At 51.7% G+C, this 20,995-nt stretch overlaps 1 protein-coding gene and 1 long non-coding RNA gene across 3 annotated transcripts in view; one reads left to right on the top strand and one right to left on the bottom strand.

The window, feature by feature from the left end:
• Nucleotides 1-9,637, top strand: part of ANTXR2 (ANTXR cell adhesion molecule 2) — a 91,365-nt gene extending 81,728 nt beyond the window's left edge. The window contains exon 17 of the mRNA XM_068402749.1: nt 7,762-9,637. Within this exon, the coding sequence (XP_068258850.1) occupies nt 7,762-7,800 (39 nt within the window). The 3' untranslated portion in view covers nt 7,801-9,637. The remainder of the gene's footprint in view (nt 1-7,761) is intronic.
• LOC137664578 (uncharacterized) overlaps nt 1-20,995 on the bottom strand; it is a 196,697-nt gene that overhangs the window by 21,429 nt on the left and 154,273 nt on the right. The gene's annotated exons all lie outside the window — the stretch shown is intronic.

The following is a 20,995-nucleotide window of genomic DNA, read 5'->3' as shown; positions in this document are numbered from 1 at the left end:
AGCAGAAATGACGGGACGGCTCTCAAAGCCCCACCTGGCAATGAGCGATACGACCCCAGCCCTCCGGTTCGTCACCCGAGGTGACAGCTCCGCGTATCGCTCTGGGGATGACACAAGAACTGTCCTGGTTGTCGTGCCCACACGGTTAGGTGCACGCTGGGGTGCCGCCAGGACAGAGAGCGCTTTCCCTGCGGCAGCAAGAACAAGCTTGCTGCGCCTTCCAAGGCATAATTAGATCTGAAGGAGCGGAGCCCGCCATTGGCAGGCGCTTGCAATGGGAACACAAGAACGTGTCCTTGAGGAAAGGAGGGTCAGGCCTTGCCAGGCCGTGGTGTGTCTCCACAGAGGCAGAAGCGCCGCGAGCGCGGGAGGCCGAGTGCCAAGGGGTCAGATGGAGAGCGCGCCGGGGCCCTCGCTCCAAAGGGTCCGTGGCACAAAAACAGGGACTCTCCAGGCCATTTCCACATCCTTTCCTTTTGCATAAGCAATGCTTGCCTTGGATGCGGAAAACAACAAACTCCTGCCCTCTAGAGACAGCAGACCTCCAGCTCTGCTGAATAAAATATTTGCCACAACCTCCTTCCGAAGCAGATGCTACAAATGCACACAGTTTTATTCTCCCCTAAGGCCCACGCAGCCGCTCGGCAGCTCGTCGCGCTCTCTCCTCCCAGACCTGGAAGGCCGACTCGCAGGAGAGGCAGCTTGTCACAACCACTCTTTTTCAAGGCAGGAGTTTATTTGGAGAACTGCTGAATAAAGCAGTCACAGAAAACTTGGCAGAGGAAGATAAATCCCTCCCTTTGTTACCAGCCCCTGTCTAGGCAGGAAGGCAAACGCTCGTGCTAGCTGAGCGCTCCTCTCCTTTCCCTTCCCGGCTGCCCGGCACCTTGGCTCTCCCGTACCAGGAGCCTGGGCAGCAGCACTCCTGCCAGTGCCACCCAGCACACGGAGCCACGCTGTCCCTTCGGCCCTGGGCTTCGCAAGGTTACACCACTGGTGAACACGGACTTGGACTGCGTTCACTGTAGCGACTGTGCCGAAACGTCCATATGTCCAGTTACAAAATAAGCGTTATTAGTGGGGTGAAAAGCTGTCCTTAATAGCATTTTCTCCAAGCCGCCAGCGCACTAAAAGCACTGCAGATAATTCCCCTCGACTCCTCGCTGCACTGCACCAAGTATTTCCATTTACATCTAAGCAAAGCGTGTACGAAGCGGGTACCAAGCCCTGCCCCATGCCAACAGCAGCGTTTTATACACACACACTTGCTCTGCAGCAGGGAACGTTTGCTCCAAACCACGTCAACCAGAGATCACCAAAACACACGCCACAGGGTGGTCTGCGGTGGGCGATAACGCGGCACACGCAAGGACAGGAAACAGACAACTTAGAATGGTTTTGCTTTATATAAAATAAACACATCTGCAGAGATGAGGTTTGAGCGCTAAGAGCTGGGCAACAGAGCACACAGGTTTCTGTTTGCCGAAGCACACAGCGAATTCCAGATCCTCGTATGTTCTGAGCTTCTTGGGTCTCTGGGACGAGGGATTACTTGATGGTCAGGGACAGAGAGCAAGCGTGAGAGATGTCAGGTTAAATCTCTGAACGTGGCTTAGAGCCGCACAGGACATGGGTGGGTTAGCAACCCCTCTCCAAAGTAAACATATAAATCAGCTGTCTTTAAAACAAAATATATATATATATATAAAAACTTAACTTCATTGTATGCTCCAGCTCATCAAGGGGTATTTATGGGGTGAGCGTAATGCTCTACCAGTTATAGCAGTGAGATACATCCCGAGCAGGGGGGCTAGTAAAGCAGTGCAGGGCTGTTAATGCCAGGGGAATTTTAACACCCAGGAGATGGGTCAAGGTGACACCAGCTCTAGTTCATGGTGCTTTTGTGGGCGACAGCGAGGGAGGGTCCGGCCGGCCTGTCTGGGGGCTGTGGGGCAGCGGGGCTGGGCTCCCAAGCCCGGCACAAGCTGCTGCCCCGCTCCGCTGTGCCCGGCTGTGCTGGGGGGGCAGCGGGGTCGCCGGCGAGGGCCAGCCCTGGCTGTTCAGCTCCTGGGACAGGACTTGGGGGGGTGCTGCCAGCGCTGGCATCTCAGCACCTGCTCTGAATCCCACCGGTTCTATTCCTGTAACAGGCCCTTTTAGCGTCCCCGCCGCACGAGAGCGCGCAGGCCAGGAGCACGGGCAGGAGTCCATTATCCCCGTAAGCTCTGTCGGGGAGTTAATGACTCTAAAGAGGTTTGGAAAGCAGGAAATTGCCTGTTCCCTTGCATTAGCCAAGAAAAGGTTTACACAGTCCTCTCCTTCGCTGAGAGGGCTACAGGGAAGAACCGACACCCAACTGTGATCCCTTACAGAAGCAAAGTGCAGGCTGGGCCCCAGGGAGGGTACGTGTGAGCAGCAGCACAGTCAGGTAAGGCAGATCCTCGTCTGCTGACCCGAGCTGCACAGCAGGCTCGGCAGGGTCCGGAGAGCTGCTGTGAGAGTAGCACAGGGAGAGGGGAGCACAGGGCGCACGTGTGCCGTGTAAATGACAAATCCCAAAGGGTCTGTTCTCTTTACGGGGACCCCGCAGCTGGGGGTACAGCGCACGATTCTTGGCTTCTGCTGGCGCATCGGCGACGGGCAGTGGGGGATCGTGATCCTCCAAGGCCACAATGAGCCCATCTTTCATGACATTGTATATTATAGGGGCAATACAACTGTTCTGGACAAAACAGAGCTGTAAGTGCTCCTGTGGAAAATGCAGGTGTTCTTACCAGGGCTAAGCTGGATGCTGAACACTTCAGCAGCGTACAGGGAACCTTTTCCTATATACACAGTTACTCAGCGTGTTAAAGAAATTAAGTCGTATGCAAGGACAGGGTATGGTTGAGTGACAAAGTAGTTGAGAACAGATGGTGCCGCATAGGCTGGGTGGATGGATATCATCACATCCCATCTCCACCCTCCTTGATTTTACACGCTGCTTCACCTGGCCTTTCTGAACTACTGAAGATACCGTAAGCAGGGCCTGCAGCTATGGTGGGCGCCCAGCGCCCCTCAGCCTGTGCCCCCCCCACTGTGAAATGGGGCAGAGCTTTGCCAGCCCGCGACCTCGTAGGGCTTCTGCAGTAACCTCAACAAATGTACTACATACAGCTTCTGCGAGGGTCGGTTCTCATCCTGCTGCTCGTTTTACATCTACTGTTAGACCTTTGTTGCCTTTCATCTATTTCAGATTGGGAAGATCTAGCAAGCTTTACTGGTCATCTCCAGTAGAGCGCTGCCTCTCACTCTCACCCCTGCACGGTTTGCACCTCTGCTGAGCAGGGTGTCTTCTGGCTCTGGTGCTCGAGGGGAGAGAAAAACCCCAGCTCAATGGGCAGCTTTAACTGGCTGACCAGGACACGACGTTTTACGGCAGCTCCCCCCCCCGCACAGACACAAACCCAAGGGCTTTCCATACCTGTCCAGCCACCACCACCACCAGCTGGGCCAGGCTGCTCTCACCCCCCTCCCCATGCCCACGCGCTGTGCCAGCAGAGCTGCGCAGGGTCCCGCTGGAGCAGAGCCCCGGCTGCCCCTGCCTGCTCCTCCTGGTGCCTTTGCCCTGGGGCACTGCCATGGAGGCTCTGCTCGGCAGGGCGGTGTCACCAGCCCCTTCCCCTGACATGGTGGGCCCTGCAAGGGCTCTATCTTGGTTGCCCTGTAGCTTAAATCCAGTAAGACAATCAACAATTTAAGAACAGGCTTTGATGTAATGTAAAAGTATTGCTTCTTAGGTAAAACCCTTTGCCATAGATCTCTTTCCTCTTTCTTTTTTGTTCAATACCTGCCATATTCTTCCCCTGCAGCACCTGAAGTGCATCTTTGAGAGTTAAGGGTGAGGGTTTTTTCTATTGAATCTGGTGCATGGAAACAACCCCCGGAATTCCACACAAAGATCACAGAATGCTTGCATAACTCATTTTTTAATTACCTTAGTCCTAAACCACTAATTTACTTCAATTTTATACTGACTACATGTTGGTGTTAAGGTTTATGATCCAGTGATTTACAAGGCATGATACATCTGATCTCAAATTGGTTGTATTGATTGTTTAATTGAGTCCGGGGACATGGGAGTAACATTAACTCACCAAACTGTCGGATCATGGCAATGCTGCTAGGACGGTAATTCACGGGTGTAATTAGTGCCAGAGAGCAAGCATGTTTTAATTGTGAAGGCCAAAACCAGACTGATGAGTCTACTGTTTGGTAAACAGTGCTTCTACTTCGGTAAATAGTCCTTTTTGTCAAGTTCAGATTAATCACAAGAAAAATTTAATATTCTGTTTCTAAAAGCTCGTCTTAATGATGAAATAGGTATCACTACCTAGGAAGCTTGGAATTCATTTAGGGGAATGACTTACACATGTACGCGTCTTCTTCTCAAACCAACCTGCACAAAGATATTGGTTACATGACTTACAGCCTGGTTTTCTAGTTGATGAAAACCTACAGTTCATATTGGTTTGATCTGGAGTGATACATCCTTAACAGGATTGAAAATCAGTCTTTTATGGCTGGGGGCAGAGACCACGGGAGGTGAGTGGGGAACCATAACAGTAACTGCTCATGGAAGGATCTCCTCTGTCCCTGCCAAGTCTGGAACCACGTGTCCTGGAAGGAAAAACCCTCTAAGGCAGCTTTTGGGGGAAAGAGTTACGTACATGAAACCACCGTGGCAAACAGAGCAAGAGGGAGGCTTGCTGATATGCATGTATCTATTTTTGCTAAGGAATAATAGTATGATAGGCATATGTGGTAATTGTGCAAGTTAGACTGAAATCGCGAGCGTGGTGAGAGCTCGAGCCCTTTACGCTGGCTTGAAAGCTCCTTCTTCATGCATTTCATGTGTAGGTATTGTGAAACCAGGCACCTTGTCACATCCCATTACCTGAACGGAAGAGCTGCTCCCTACTATGCCGGCGTGCAGGGTTTGCTGTTCCGTTAATGACACCACCGTGCTCCCGACCTTCTCATTAATTAGCACTTTCAGGGTATTGTCCTGATCCTGATTTCAGCTCTGTCCTCCGTGAGCGTCACATTGTACACTAAAAAGGCCTCTTAGGTGGAAGGCTTTGTTTTCATTTGAAATCTCTCATCCTCCAGTTCTCTTAAGTCAGAAGAGGCAGCGAGAGCTGCCAGTGCAGGAATTCACAGGCGTTACAGCACTGTGATCACACATCAGCCATCCTCACTAACGTAACGCCTGCGGGTGGGCTCAGAGCAGAGGGAACTGCCTCAGGTAGGACGGAACAAAAGCAGCGTGGCAGGAGCGTCTTCCAAAAACCTTCTCACCCTTACTAGGCTGGCAGAGAAGACGTGTTTAGAACAAACCAGAACATTTTTCCTTAATTCCAGTGACAGCTACACCCCGTAACTCCTAGGATAGCACCTTTACATTTTATTTTAAGGCTTTACAATCTCCACATTTATTTTGGAGCAGGTTTATGTTCCCTTTCCTCCTCAGTTCCCCCCTTAACACGCTGCACTTAGTGACTTCATGCAGTCAGACCCTGAAGAACTAATTTTTGATTCCAGTGGTTATTTGAGACCTCAGGGAAAGCACTGAGCCACTAGAAGGCCTAAATGCAAACACCAACATGTGTAATAGACAAACCATTTGCCCAAGATTCATACAAATGCATGAGAACTATCTTTAAAGAACGGTCAGAAAGCTACAAACAACAGCAGAGATTGTGTCTCGGTGGGTATATGGTAACATTAATTCCACCAGCTGGGAACTCCTGCAGTTCTGCCCTTACCTGTTTTGTGCCAATGCTTTGCAGAGCCTCGTTTTCCATCGGGGCACTGACTGGGGCGTACACATCCTCGCTGCCAGTGCTGCCTTAACGTAAGCTCTGCCGTCACAAGCGCCCGAGCTGCACAGCAATTCTGGCTTTTATGCTCCAGAAATACTGTGCCTCTACCCCAGAACTCATTTTGATATGCTTAATTAAAACCCCACCACAACCCCCACCACAACAAGCCAATGGCAAGGCACATAAAGATGTCCAGGGCTATTATACTTTGCCTTTAAAGGAGTCTCTGCACCTCTTCTGCATTTATAACACAGATGGTAGCAGGTAGAAGTTACTGCAGTTACTCTACCCACCTATTCACCACTTTTATATTTACTACACAGTCAACAGAAGTAGAACCATCACAAAAGCATTAGGAAACAAAACCCCTGGGCTGGAACGCTGTCCGTTCCGTGCCAGTCGGGGCAGGTGCCAGCTGAGGCTTGAGTAACGCCAACCCCACTGTGTGCCATCACCCTCCTGGTAACCGGTGAGACAGAGATCAACATGAAGACAAGAACGGGGTGTGCAATTCAGCCCTCATTCCATTTAATAATGCTGTCATCTCCTAGGTTTAAGCAATAGTTTCCCCCCAACCATGCGTCTTTAAATAGGGATTCCCAGCGTAAGCACAGCTGCCTGTCCCCAAACCAGCACAGCTTTCTTGGCATCATCCTTCACGCTTCTCTCATAGACTGCGTCAGACACAGCCATGTCTAAGCCTTCACGGAGGAACCAAAGGGGACAGAAAAAACACGCTCGGCTTGTTCCCTTTTGAGGAGCCTTTCCCGTAAAGTCCCTCCCAGCTCTGTGAAACCTGCCCCCCCCAGACCCTTGGAGATGTCCCCACAGCACGCACAGCCCCGAGCACAGGCGCCCGCAGAGCCCAACGCGGGCCCTGGCCGAGGGGTCCCCTACGGGCCGCCCAGGCGGGGGCTTGTGCTCCAGGGCCCCTGACCGGAGAGGCTGGGTCATGGGCGAGAGCCTCACGCCAAGCCAGGCCGTCCCGGCTGGCATCTGCTTATTGTACCCCTCTTTGTGTCCAGGCACTCGGTGCCGCCGTGCCCTTCCTCGGGAACCCTTCCCCTGGGCACAGGAGGCTGAACAAGGCTCCTCTAAGCGGGCTCTTCCCACCAGAGAGGAGGGGGCTCTGCTGTGCCCGGAGGAGCTGTGCTGGTGAGAGCACACCCCACCTCAGAAACCCACGAGCACTTGGGAGTTGGAGCGTTTAAATAAGCTCCGAGAAGTGACTGGCAGTTTTCAGTGCTTATCCCAAATTAATAAAAAGGGGTCATGATTTTTGCTAGTGCTTTTGTTTCACTCAGCTACACCAAAAGCTGTCAAGATGAATCTGGGCCCATGGATGGGAGAACACTATTTACTCGGTGTGACACCAAGAGAAACCGCTTTTCCTTTTGGTACCCAGCGACTCTAGAGCACTAAGAGCAGAGTTTATAGATGCAGAGCTTGGGGTATTACTAATAAAATACAATTTCACATCAGCAGCAGCTCTGCTAACTCACAGGCACATTTATCGGCTCTGCACCATGTGGGATTTGGCTTGGGAGAGATCCGTGGGGAGCACCTGCCTTTGCCGTGATCCTCCTTTACACGTTTAGATCAGTTTGAGTCTGCTCACTACAGTTACCAAGAATTTGTAAATTATCCTCACAAAAGACCTGAGAATGTTCAAAATGTGTCTCCTGTGTCATCGCTGCTCTCCTAACGTCATCGATTTGTGAGTCAAATGTTGTGCCTCACTCTGGGTAATTTCCATTAATTCTTACAAGGTTTTTCATGGGTACGTTATCTTCACAAACAGCTGAATTTCAATTACAGCATCTAACATTCAGCATTCAGAAATCTTGGTTGCATTTATTACTCCACCAATAAGAACTTCTCTGTTTTCCCCCCCCAGGGCCGATGTATCAACTTCACCCGAGTTCAATCTCAGTAGAGGAGGAGAAGAGGACACCAGGAGGAGAGCCAGCCCCACGCCACCCTTGAACCGAGCAGAGAACCGAGCCCTTCCTCCCGTGTCTTGGAGCACCTTCCAGCCCCAGCTCAGAGGGCTCCTGCCCTCCCCGCTCCCAGGAGCCAGCACCGCTGCACCGAGCGCCTGGGCTCCACCCCGGCGCTGGGACCCTGCGATCCGCAGCCGTGACGGGAGGAGCGGCGGTGACTTGCATGCCTGTGCCTGTAGAGAACACCAAAGGGACAACACAGACACCAAAGATGATCGTGGGTTTCTGGGTTTTGTTACTTTATGTTTTTTTAAGGACTATAAATTCTCAGGACGTAACGTGCTCTTAGCGGAGACGCAAGGGTTCTCGGGTGCCGCGGTGGCACGTGGTATGTAAGCAGGGACCACTAGCCAAAGGCAGAGGATAAACATTCCCACCAGGCTAAGCGAGCGCAAGAGCCGAGTGCCTTCCAGCCATGTCAGACCGCCAGAGCCTTGCGAGGCTCCCAGCGCCTCGTGCCTTACGGGGACCTCCTGACTGGAGATCTTGTCATCCGAGCGCTGGGAAGTGCACACGCATGACAAAATGTAGACAGGATGCCTCAAGGTATCGGGAGCAAGCGAGACTTTGCCCTTTAGTTTTGAAGACACCTTTCTTTCATTATGCACCCGGGACGGGAAGGAAATTAATAGAGCGTTATTGCACGGGAAGACAGCCTGTAAGCAGAGATCTTGAGCGGAGTGTGAGGGACTGATGCTTCAAGACCTTGACACTGTGGCTGGTGGTTTTTTCCCCCTTCCTGCAGTCAGAGTTCAGCAACGCATAAAACATCACCATCTATAAACACACCTAGCACTAGTAGGCTTATGTATCTTTTTTTTTTAGATTAAAAAAAGCAGTAGCCACTAAGCTGGTATCTCAGGGTTTTTCTTCCCCCCAAATCTCCAAGGGCTCTTCAGCGTCACAAGCCAGCGACTCTCTTTGCATGAGAATTTCAAAGTTTAATTAATATAATTAAAGGCAACAGCAAGCAGCAGCCTGTGAAGATTTTGCTCATCTTTTTTATGCCTTTTGACATTGAATGACCTATTACTGTATGTGCATTACTCGGTTTTCAAGGGGGCACCGAGCACTGGGTAGGATTCAGCGGTGGAAAAAGACCTCCTTCCATCAATTCAGAAATTAAACGTACGGGAGCGCCGGCCATCACAACCCATTGACAATGTATGTATGATAATTTTTTAGAAAAACCAGTGTCGTGTCACGTCGACGATGCCAAATTATGTTAGCGTGAGCGGAAACACTGTGGGGGAGGAAGGAGGGAGCAGCTGAAGAAAAAGGCTCAAATGATCCAGTCACTTTCGATACTGTACTTCAGATGCGAAATGGATATTCGAGTGGAAACCTGACAAAGCGCGCCCGCTTTGATGGGAACTGGTATAGACAATGACCAGTGGCTGGGTCAGTGGGATGTCTCTCTGCGAGCAGGGAGGCTTATCAAATGACACTAAAAATAAGTTCAACAACCATCACGGTGGAGGGGAAAAGGCGAACATTTCACATTTGGTGGGCACGAGCGCGCGCAAGATGGAAAGAGCAACGCGAAGCGTCCTGGTCTAATTATCTCCTTTGTGCTCCTCGTGGAAATCGCAAGGGACGTAAATAATTCTCTTGGTCGGTGTCCAAATCCCCAGCACTGCCCAAAGAAGCCTTTACATATACCCACTCGCTTACATCTTTTGCTTGAGTTTATTTATGTCACTGGTAGCCTCATCTTCAGCAGCCATGTGTGCACACTAGACTATAAATAAAATTATTATCTAAGTCTCAGTGGTTATTTCCTCCTTCTCCCCCCCTCTAGCCTTCCACTCTCTTCACAGCTCACACCTTTATTTGGCCAGGCACACGGCCACCCTCGACAGCAGCTTCCCAGGACAGCCCACCCTCCCGCGGCGTGCCCGGAGAGCGTGCCGCGGCCTCCTCGGGCTCCTGGCTGTGCCACAGCCACCGAGAGCTGTCGGACACCAGCTCGGGCCGCACGGGGCACCGGTCACCTGAACGGAACGGTACAATGCTTGTCGCCACCGTCCCCAACGCCACCGCGGCTCTGTACCCCCGGCCGGTTTATCCACCAAGCCCAACCATCAACAAGTCCCCGATTAAACCTCTGCGCGCTCTCCAGCCTAACTGGAGACGGAGACCCAAAGCGCGGCAGGTCTGCCAGGACACAGGTTGTGCACCACTCCTCACGAGGCTGAGGCGGTACCGGCAGGAACGCTGATCTCATCAGACACCGAGTTAAAATAAACTCTGCTCCATTTTACTTATTTTCCTCTATTTTTGCTGTAAACACGACACTTCTTGTGAGATCTCGCTGGAATTGTCAGCTCGCATTCTGAGCGGCGGGTTGCGTAACAGGAAGACATGCAGATGAGGAGGATTTTTTCCCTCACGTGGATCTGCTGTCTCTCAAAGAATATTTATTACCAATAGAGCCACAGAAACAGAAATCCACTAATAATCTTTTGTCCTCTCTAGCTGTCTATCCATAGTCATTAAAAGCTGTGTAACACGCAATTCTTCACGGGGTGGCTGATACCCAGCAAAACCGTATTTCAGGTATCTACATTGATTTTCCCTTCTAATTGGCATGATATTACAGTGCGTTACACTTCCCATTTAGCAGAAGATAATACCCTAAGAGTTTCATTATTATACAGGGTGGAATATCTGTCACAAATAATTTGAGGGGCAAGAGGCATAGGGTAGTAATACTTTAAAATCCCCTGATTCAAAATGACACAAAGTAAGGGTTCCTTGGCACGAGAGCTCAAAATGCTGGAGAAAACCTCGGTCGGGAGGTTTAACAGAGCGTGTTCTTGCACAGCTGCCAACCTCGGCCATCCCCTTCCAGGAAGGCCACGTCCTGATAACACTGCTGGTATCTATTTTAGCCTAAGAAAAGTTACAGTCTCTTGAAACATCGAGCACAGGAGTGATCCAGAAAACATTCTTGGAAGGATGTACAAACCCCCCAGCCTGAAATGGTTCTGTAACAAGAACACACAGCGCAGCGACAGCACACCCTGGATGCAGGACACGAGGCCAGGGGATGGTGGGGAAGCAAGTGTCAGTGCCAGGGGACAAGGAATCGAAACGGATTCTCACCCAGATGCCACCAGCTACATTGAACCCCTTCAGGTGCAGCACAACCGAGCAGAAAAACCCTGCAGCGTTAGGGAAAGGGAGAGCTGGTGTCGCTGCCCTTCTGCTCGGCAGTCCTGGGTGTCTGCAAACGCTGTCCGCAGGCGAGCTGTTGGAACACAACTGGGGCTGCACGAGACAAACAGACTCTATCATCATCTCTCAATTTTTAAGAGATCTGTTGATGCCCCTTTAATCATGCTGAGAAACAGAGCGCGTGCCTCACCACATACCAGAGTATCACCCGCAAGGAAAGCACATTGGTGGAAACGTTGGGTTTTTTTTCCCTAAAGAGCAATGTACAAAATGCACATAAACACCAGCCAGCCCCTGAGGAGCTCCTGCTACGGCCAAGGCAAGGCAGGATTTATAGGAACAGGAAACATTACTGTGGACAACAGGATATCCTAAATATAACAAGGCTGTTTTTATTTTATACACTTTGGTAATAGCGAAGTTAATTGGCTGGAGTTAATATGAAATAAAAATGAAAATTACTTCTTTAGCGTTCCCTTTCAGTTGTTTTTGAATTTAACAAGACCTACAGCTTTCATCAAGCATTAATCCGCTGGGCTTGGACCCAAGGGGAGGGCTCAGGCTGGTGTGTCTGAGGTGAGAGGTAAGGGGGTTTTCTCGAGCGCCACCACGCAGGTTTGTTCTGAGTCACGAGCGCTGTGTGAGACCCTGGGCTGGTTGCGAGAAATCCATGCTGGTATTTTTCCTGCAGGAAATTACCGTGCCACGTCTCTCCTCTCCTCTCCTCACCGTCCCTAGTGTGCCATCACAGCGGGTGCAGCCCCAGCTCCTGTGCCTGGTGGAGGGGTTTGTCAAAGGCAAGAGATAACGTTACTTTTGAACCGTCTCGGTCAACGGCCCCTCCTGCAAGTCACATTCACCTCCCTGCCCGTGACACTGACACACTCCGATACGCAGCTATCCGGCCTCTTCCCAACGTGTGCTGACACGAGACTGCGCTGCTCATTGTTTTCACTTTTAGGCACGTCCTCACCATTCAAATCACCCTGACGTTCTCAAGGGAAAAAAAAAAAAAAGGTGAAAGCCCCAAGTACGGTAGGTTTTACCTTTGGCTCTTCCTCCCTGCCCGCGGAAAGGGAGTAAGGGAATTTTGTGTTCCGCCATTTCAGACAGAACATCCTTTCCAGCTGTGGGAGAATTCTTTATTGTCACAATTGAGGTTGCAGGGAAGGGGGAAAAAAGCGAGTGCCATCAGTTAGTATTCTTCCAGGTGGGAAAAATACACATTATCCTGTGGTTATGCACTGCCACCTCATAACTAAACCAGCACTGGTCTGCTGCAGAAGAGACCTCTCTTTTCTAGCTCGTTGGGAAGCAGCAAAGGTGCCGTCACCTTTAGATTTTACCTCCCTGGAACTTCTCGAGGAGAATTTTGGAACCCGAGATCTGCAGCGCTGGGAGGTTGGGCCCGACTCGGACCCAGAGGGTCTCCCACGAGATCCCCCGAGGGGCTGGGAGGAGGGAGGCGACGGAACAACAACCCAACCTGCCTGTACAGTCAGGAGTCCACCCTGTCAGAGCCCCCCCTCTGCGCACACACCGTCGGGCAGGAAAACGTCCCAACTGTTCATGGCTCAGCTCGGCGTTTCCCCGCACGCAGAGCTCCGCTCACCCGGGCTGGGCCCGCATGGGGACGAGGACGGCCAGCACCCGGCTCCGCAGACCCTGTCCTCGCCAGCAGCGGCACGAGGGCAGGCTCGCACGGTGGTGGGCTCAGTGTGCCTCCCATGTCAGAAATCCCAGCCTGAACTATCAGCGCCGAGGTCACCTGCTGTCACATCACCAGAGAGGAACGCCCCCTTCCAGACTGCTAAAGGGGGGGAGGCTTTGCCATCGTCTTCAGCAAAAAGGACCCAGCGCAAGGAGCTGGATTTGCAAACGATGCCATTGAAATGACAAGCCTCCACGTCAGGAGGAGGCAGACAAGCTGTGCCAGCGAACAACCAAAGCAGGTAGGAACGTGCTGACGGGGAGCCTGAGAGATTACAGCAGGCAAGGGGAGGGAATCACACGTTTGCTAATGAGCATCTTCAAATACCTCTTGTGCCGTTACAAAATTGCTTCATGTCAAAGTTTCTACTAAGAGCCTTATTAGACCTGGCATGTACTACTTTATTTCACAAATCTGTTTTACATTGGCTCAATTAAAATTGTTACATATTTTTGGGTCCCGTGTAGGTGCCATCTGTTTAACGGTACAAGTGGGTCCTGTGATGCACTTGTAAATTTTCTGCTGCAATAATTTTTTTAATATAATGAGGGACATTGGATACAAGAACCTGCCTATACTCAGTGAGGGTTTTTTTTTTGGCAGTAAACTAATAATGATTCTTCCCGTGTTACAAGGATGGCTCTGCATCCTATGGAAAAGCAAGCAGTTCATCTACACGTTTGCACCAAAGTCATATTATTTAATTCACTCTTATTTTTTTCATTTGCTGCTCTGCCTTATTTTGTACCTGAGCTTTATTTTCCCAAACTGGAGTCCATAGGATTGCTCTCAGCTGGTTTCCTATGGCTGCTGCCTCCCGCAGAGCTACCTGGCCCACGTGTTGCAGTCTGGTCTCTGCCCAAGCGACAGTGAGCACAAGTGTGTGCAGGAGAAAAACAGAGTGAAACCCGGGGACAAATCACCTGGGAAACAACTAAAACATTTTTTTATACTTTGGTGGGTTTTTTTGTACGATTTTTAGCTCTTACTGTTACGTCACAAGCACTGAAATGCTCAAGCCAAGAGCCTGCCCCGCTACCACGTACCAACGTGCCAGCCCAAGGTGCCTTTTCCCCTCCCCAAAGCCTCCCCGCGGTACCCACGCACTCGGCGGTTCCTGGACAGCCCCACAGGGTCCTGTCGGCCCTCAGAACAGGTTGTGGCTATTGACAGAACTGCAAAATGCTGATTAAATTATGTGCTTTAGCCAACCTGTGCAGGGAAATTAATTGAACTGCAAAACTGATGGGTTCAGCGTTACCTTGTTGGAATGGGAAAGCTGGGCTGCGTAACGCTTGATCTCCTTTTATTTGATTAGGCAAATTAGGAAACAACAGTGTGAAATGCATTATTGTACTAATATGATGTCCAAAATGTGCATCTCGTTAGCGCTCTGGCCTTGATGCTTTTTATCTGGTTTCTCTGTAAGCTGAGGAAGAGTAATTAAGCCAGAAATATGTATTTTTCAAATGACAGTGGAATTGCCCAGTGATAAACATCACATTCCGTACAGGTTGTGGTCACTGGAACGTCTCCTCAGACGAAGCATTTCTAAGCTTCTGGAGAAGTTCAGTGCCAAGCGTACTGGGAAGGGGGAGACGCAGCAGGCAGAGGAGGTGTTCTGCTGACCAAAATTCCCTCGGAGCTGGAGGCTGCCCTGGAGATCAGCAGCTTCACGGGGGGAGGCTCCCGGGGGAGCAATCCCTGAGCAGTCACAAACGCGTTGTGCAAAACCCACCCTGGGAAGGCGCGTGGTCGGGTTCTCTGGGGAGCAAGAGAGAAGGAAGGGGCAAGGCTGAGGGCCTGGCTCCGGGATGAGCCCAGCACAGCAGCTGCCGTGCTGCAGGGTTGTGCTCTGGGGCTGCTGGCCACCCCCTGGCCACACCGCTCTCTAGGAATGGTTGGCATTCAAGGTCACTCCGTAATACTAGGGGAGAACAAACATACAGGATAAAAGTGCAACAGCACTCCATGTCACCTGCAAAAGGACTTTATGAGAAGAGCCAGCTCCCATCTACGCTGGTAAAGGGTCACTTCACAATACAGCCCTTTCAAATTGCCGTTCAAACTCGGAATTAATTATCCCTTCACTGTCTTGGGTTTTCTTTTCTTCTTTGCTTCACATTAACTGCAGCTGAAATTATTTTAAAGCAATGATCTTGAACACCATGTCCTTCAGCTGGCCCTGAAAATCCATTTTCTACAGAAAGCCTCCCTCCTTCCCCAAGATTTCTGCGAGTGTATAAAGCTCATCAAGGCTCTGGCTCTCCAGGGGTGTCAGCTGCTCCAACAGCACCCAGGTGTCTGCCTGCTGGACCTGCTCCAAGGCACTGTATTAGCATCAAGAGGGCAATGTGAAAGCAGTTTAACTGCTTCGGCTTTCAGGGCTCCAGCACGTGTCCCGCAGCAGGACACTGCGCGCGTGCACAGCTACACACACCAACTCGGAGTCATCAAGTTGTGAGATAAAACCAGAACACCAAGGGCACCAGGTACAGGCTGAGACACTCCGGTTTGACAACAGACGTGCTTTTCAAGCAGCGCTACCTACAAATAAGTGTCTTTAAGGTCAGAACCACTCAGAAGCTCCCACACTCTTTTGGAAACGCTGCTTTCCCCCCTTCCCGCGTTAGGTCTGGGCACAGCAGAGAAAGGAGGTGGCTTTCCCCCGTGAAGACACCACAGCTGCGCTTCAGGGAGCTACTGCCACACCTGAGCTGCTCTGAGCTCCAGGCAGATGTGCAGGTTAGCGACGGCCAGCAGTGGAAGGAGAGGCTCTGGGGCCACGCTTCTGGCTCCCGACGCCGCACCAGTGGGATGACAAGGCTGCAGCCCCGGCACAGCCACGGGGTCCCTAAGCCCATGGGTGACAGGCTGCCACCACACCGTGCCACACACCCACAGAGCACAAGGACAGCCACGCTCAGCACGCGAGGGGCAGGTTCACTCCCCATCTCACCTTCCTATTCCACACGGTTTGCCAAGGGAAGGGAGCAAACATCCCACTTTAAATGTATTGCACAGGAAACCAGCCACTGACCTTTCTGGATCTGCACCTAAACCAAACCAGCTGACGGAGGGGCTCTGCCCTTCCAGACAATTTCCTCTGAACAGCCCGTCTGATCACCACCACAAGTTCCCTTCCTTTAATCTTACGGGCGGTGTTAACTGACACAGTGTTTGTGTCCCTTCCAGCCCAAGTCAGCTGAAAGGCTTTTACTCATTTCTTTGGTTGCTGAACTTCGCTTCCCAAGCTTTAGAAGTGCCGAGGTTAAAGGCTGTCTCCAGAAAGGGAAACACACAATTTCTGCTGCTTCTGATGCATAAAAATGGCATAAACCCTGTTTTCTCATGCCACTTTGTTCTCTTTACATGAAAAATTCCCTTTTTCTTAAAAGCAGCTGGAGAAATAAGTGAAGTTCTGCTATTATATGTAACAGGAGCACCTGAGAAAGCAAACACACTTTGGCCTGACTACTTAATCATGATTTTAGTCTTTGAGATCTAATTTCTTTGTTTTTTAAGAACTGTAAACTCTCTGCTGCAAACTCATCGCTTCAAACCCCCGTGAAAAAGCTCATCCCCATCTTTGGTTTGAGTAGAGAGGCAAGAGTTTGCTTGAAGCTTTGGGTGCTTCCAGGTGAAAGCCAGCAGTGGTCAGCGGCCCCCACAGCTCCGGGCTGGTCCTTGCCCTCCCTGCACAGCCCCTGCTCCTCACAGTCCAACGCCTGCCACTGACAACCTCCTCAGTCACCCGTTGTGAGGAGAAGCAGCCCCAAACACACTGAAAGAGACCGGCGACGGGGGATGCTGCTGCTGGCAGAGCAGGCTGGGCACAGCGTCTCCTCCCGGTCCCATTCCCCACGCTGCCGGCGGGTCACGGGGAGGGACACGTGAGCCCTCGCCCTGGACATGACTTACTCCTTTGATGTTGCAGCTACAGGCCCTGTCTACGCACCCAAAGGAAACATTCATGTTGCCAAAGTATGACGTGGTGTGGGGAGGCTGGTAACACAGCGTGAGGGAAGAGCTGGCAAGCTGAGAGGTCCCGTAGCTGGGCTCCCAAGGGGGAAGATGAATCTCGGGCAGAGGGAAAGGCAGTTCAAGCCCTCTGCAGAACGGGGAGCCAGAGCCCGCAGCAGCCCGAGGGGAGGAGCGCAGAGAAGCCATCAGCTCTGCGCTCCCGCCGAGGGGAAAGCAGCGTCACTGGCAAGGCCTGGAGAGAGAGGGGCCAAGGAAAAGCTCTCGCAGTGCTGTTGCAGCCTCTTACCTAACACAGCCACTTCCACCCCTCACGTCCCCCCCGCTCCCCCAGAGATGCCCCAGTTGTGACGCAGGGCCAAGGGGGGGCAGATGGCTCCTGGGAGCATCACCTCCAGCCCCACCACACAGTGCTCATCTACCTGACCAGACAGCACTGTGGCAAAGAGGTTTCCTTGTCCAGGACCTGGAAATCTTTAGGACGAGTTGCCCAGACAAAGCCAACGGTGAGTAAATTCACCCTGGGTGGTGCCTTTCAACACCCCTGCAGAAAGCTGGGAGCAGAGCCGGGCCACCCACCGCCATCACCTGACACGGTCAGGCCCACCAACCTGTCCCACATTACAGCCCAAACTGCATTTTACTCCCCTCTCTTCTACACACCACACCTAGAGGAACATCTTCGCCTGTACGGAGGTGACGAGGACTTTTTAAAGTGGTCGATGTGATGCTGGTACTTCCCTCCCCAGATGTGTGCGGGGTGTGACTGGTGGCACCAGCCAACCGCCTTCTCCTCCAGCCCCAAACGCACCCATGGGGTCACTATCAAGCCACAAAACATCTGCAGGACAACGGGACTCCTTTTATTTATATTTATTTCCCGTTACGTAGCTGCTTCAACCAGCAGCTGAAGTTTAAACAGGACTGGCTTAAAAGGTAAACATTTCCCACAGCTTTCTCATCAACTGTATTACAGTCATAAAGAAAAGCCCCACAATATTTTCTGTATTTGCTGAAGGATGACGTCCTCCTTGCCTTAAGCGTGTGCCAGATTACTCATAAACCTGGACCATATGCCACTGCAATTTACTGATGGGCCCAAGCTGTTTTGGTGGATACAAAATCCGAGGGGATTAGGGAGGCTCGATCCACGCTGAAAACAGAGCAGCAGCGGCGGGGCAGCTGCTTGCTCTCTTTGCTCACTCTGATTTAGGTCAGTAGCCAAGAGACCGCCCAAACGCAGCGCTCGAGAGCTGGGCTGGGCTGGCCCGGCCGCGGGCACCCGCTCCCCGCAGGGTGCTCGCCCTTCACCAGGGCGTCCAGCCTGGCCCGCGAGGAGAGCCCGCAGGAGCGGGTCACACAGCCCTGACTGCTCGTACACGGGGCTGGGCTGCCAGGCTGGCTGCAGAGCCCTCCCATCAAAGCCAAGAAGGGGCTGCTTCCCCCCTCGCCCCGTCTGCCTCCTGTGCCAACCCACAGATGGCAGCTCCGTGGCTACATACCCCCCTCGGGGCGGTGCCAGGGGGCAAAGCCCAGCGTGGGGCAGTGGAGCGGGGTGACACCCAGCACAGCTCCCTCTGCACACCCTGCTGTGGCCTGGCAGGTCCCTACAGCTCTGCTTTGGTGCTCCCTGGCCCAGAGAGGGGTCTGCCTTTCAGGAACAGAAGGGCACAGCCCAACTGACAGCACTGCCTGGCATGGGGGCCTCTCCCGGCCGGGAGGTGCTCAGAACAGAGGTGCTCGCAGCCAGCCAGACCTTGGCTCTCAGGCTGGTGCCTTGGCCTCTTCCTAAAGAGGCTCCTACTCACACAAAACATCAAATGCCATAAATGACCTGCTCACACAACAAAAGCCTATGTAGCACCTAGTAGTACATAATTCAGCTGGCGCAAGCAGCTACATACTAAACAGCTTCTTCACTAGATCACTGGAATCTCCTGCCCTCCATATTAACCTTAAATTTCTTTTTTCCTAAGGCAAAAGACGAGCACCTCCATCACCCTGGAGAAAGGCGCTGAGTCCCATCAGGGCATTACCGAGTGCTGCAGAGAGCAGGACTGGGACGGGGAGCAGAGGCCGAGGGGAGCACCCTCCATTTCTCCATCACTCCAGGTCACACCTCCTGCTCACACCAGTGAAGCTTCCTTGGCTTCAGCCCTCCTGCTCCTCCTCTGGGCAGGACACTCTGGCCCCGCTCCCCTGCTCCCCACCTGCTGTGACAAACACTGGCCCCATGTCCTCCCTGGTGCTCAAAGCCCCTTGTATCGATCTGGCAGAGCAGGGTGGCTACGTGGCTTCGTGAAAGGGAGCCCCCAGCACCCCGCGACGGGCTGCCGGGAGGCAAGGACACTCGTGTCTGGTTGGAAGGGTATTTGTGAGGCATTTTTGCTTGTTTTACAGATTTGTCCTCCTCAAGTTTCTCTGTCATTGCTGCGCCCCAGAGTGCCCCCCAACGCCACGCCTGCTCTCCTGGGGCAGGGCAGCCGAGATCCAACACCCCCACTCTGCACCCAGATGTGCCATGCAGATGGGGCTTGAGGGCTGGCTGGTGATAATTGGTTACAACTTTTATTAAACCCATTTTCCTTTTCTAATTATTATAATAGTTGCCCAAAACATCGCCCGTGGACTTTAAATGTTTGATGATGGTGTGTTCTAACGAAAGCTGTGGAATTATCCAGTGCTCGGTGCCACATGGCCCCACAAAGCAATGGAGATGCTAAATAATTTTTAAAAATTTATAGTTTACAAGATTCATTTCCCATCTGTGGCAATGCAGTAGCTCCCAAATGCATCACATTTCACTACATTAACAACACCTCTTCAAAACAATTGGCTTAACTCCACAGGAAGGTTCTATAATGACCCGAGAAGTGCACTATAACGTATACACACGTTGAAGATTAACATCGCCGAGATCCAACGCTACCAAAGCAAATAAACTCCATCCAAACCGAGTGCTTTTATACTCCAGAGTAACGCACTGCTGTTCCAAGTATTAATCCCGTTAATACAGAGAGAAAGAAGTTCCTTTTGGCACCTTGCAAAAGCTCAGCCCAACCACCGGAGCTATGACAACAACAAAAACACGTCGAGTTTGAAGCGCCGTATCCATCAAGTGATTAATCCCTGGGGTGAGATTAGCGGCGACTCTTCCTTCCCCGCTCTCCCCAGAGACGTTCCCTGCTACGAGGCAAAAATACACGAACTGTGCCCAACTTAAAAATTGATTTTGGGATGTAAGCCAGACCAGATGGTTAGAAAAGCTAAATACCGCTGATTTATTTCTTACCCTCTACGAAGCAGTATCGGAGACAATGGACCTTATCAGAACAAATGAGAACAAACACGGGGACGCAGACTCGGTACAGAATCACCACCCAAAGCTACCAGGCTCTGTCACGCCACGATTAATTCTGAATTTGTGGACGTATTAGCAGCAGCAAACGGCTCGCTTTATCTAACAAAACCCGTGCCAAGCCAGACAACCTTTTAGTCAGCAACTGGAGGAAATGGACTTGCTGATGAACGTGTTTGAGGCCCGTTATTTGTGAGATGCAGCTGAGGTGGGACGTAACGAGTTTAGCCCTGTTTCGCTTCATTTCCCACAGCTAACGCACCCAATAAAAGTTTAGGTTATCCTCCGGCGCTGCCATGCATGAACATCTCGTTACCACCGCCAAGACTTTTTATTTTTATTGGGGTGTAACAGCCCTGTGCCATGTTAATTACCAGCCACGTCACAGCAAGGATCTCGCCACCCTCCCACAGCTCACAAAGTGCCAGGAGATGCATCTAAGGTGAGGGCATGGCCTTTTGGAGAAAGAGGAAGGAGGACAGGGCTAGCAGGTCAGCAACTGAGCAAAGATGGGCACCAGAGGTTCGGAAGTGGGATTAGATCTATTTTAGGACATCCTGGTCTGCTGAACATCCTGGCTACCAGGAAAGCCAGGCTGCTGCAGCCCTGCATGTCAGACTCATCCGTGGTCAGACCACAAAGGTGACATCACATCCTAACATGTGGCTAGCACAAAAACCCCCAGCACATGATCACATCCTGCCTTGCAAAGAAGTGGTTTCTTGTGACACTTGACCATTCTGAGGAACTGGCACCATCGGTGGTGCTAGAAAAGCCACGTGTTACCGGCCTGACGACAGTTTCTTTGGGATTTTTCTTAGGACCTTGCTAAAAGCTGGGACTTGGTTTCACCTGCGTCTCCAGGCAGGGTCAGCAGCTGTTTTCTACCTCTGTGCCA

Source organism: Nyctibius grandis, chromosome 6 (genome assembly GCF_013368605.1).
Source record: "Nyctibius grandis isolate bNycGra1 chromosome 6, bNycGra1.pri, whole genome shotgun sequence".
NCBI classification, from domain to species: Eukaryota; Metazoa; Chordata; class Aves; order Nyctibiiformes; family Nyctibiidae; genus Nyctibius; species Nyctibius grandis.
This window is presented reverse-complemented; position numbering and strand designations above follow the sequence as displayed.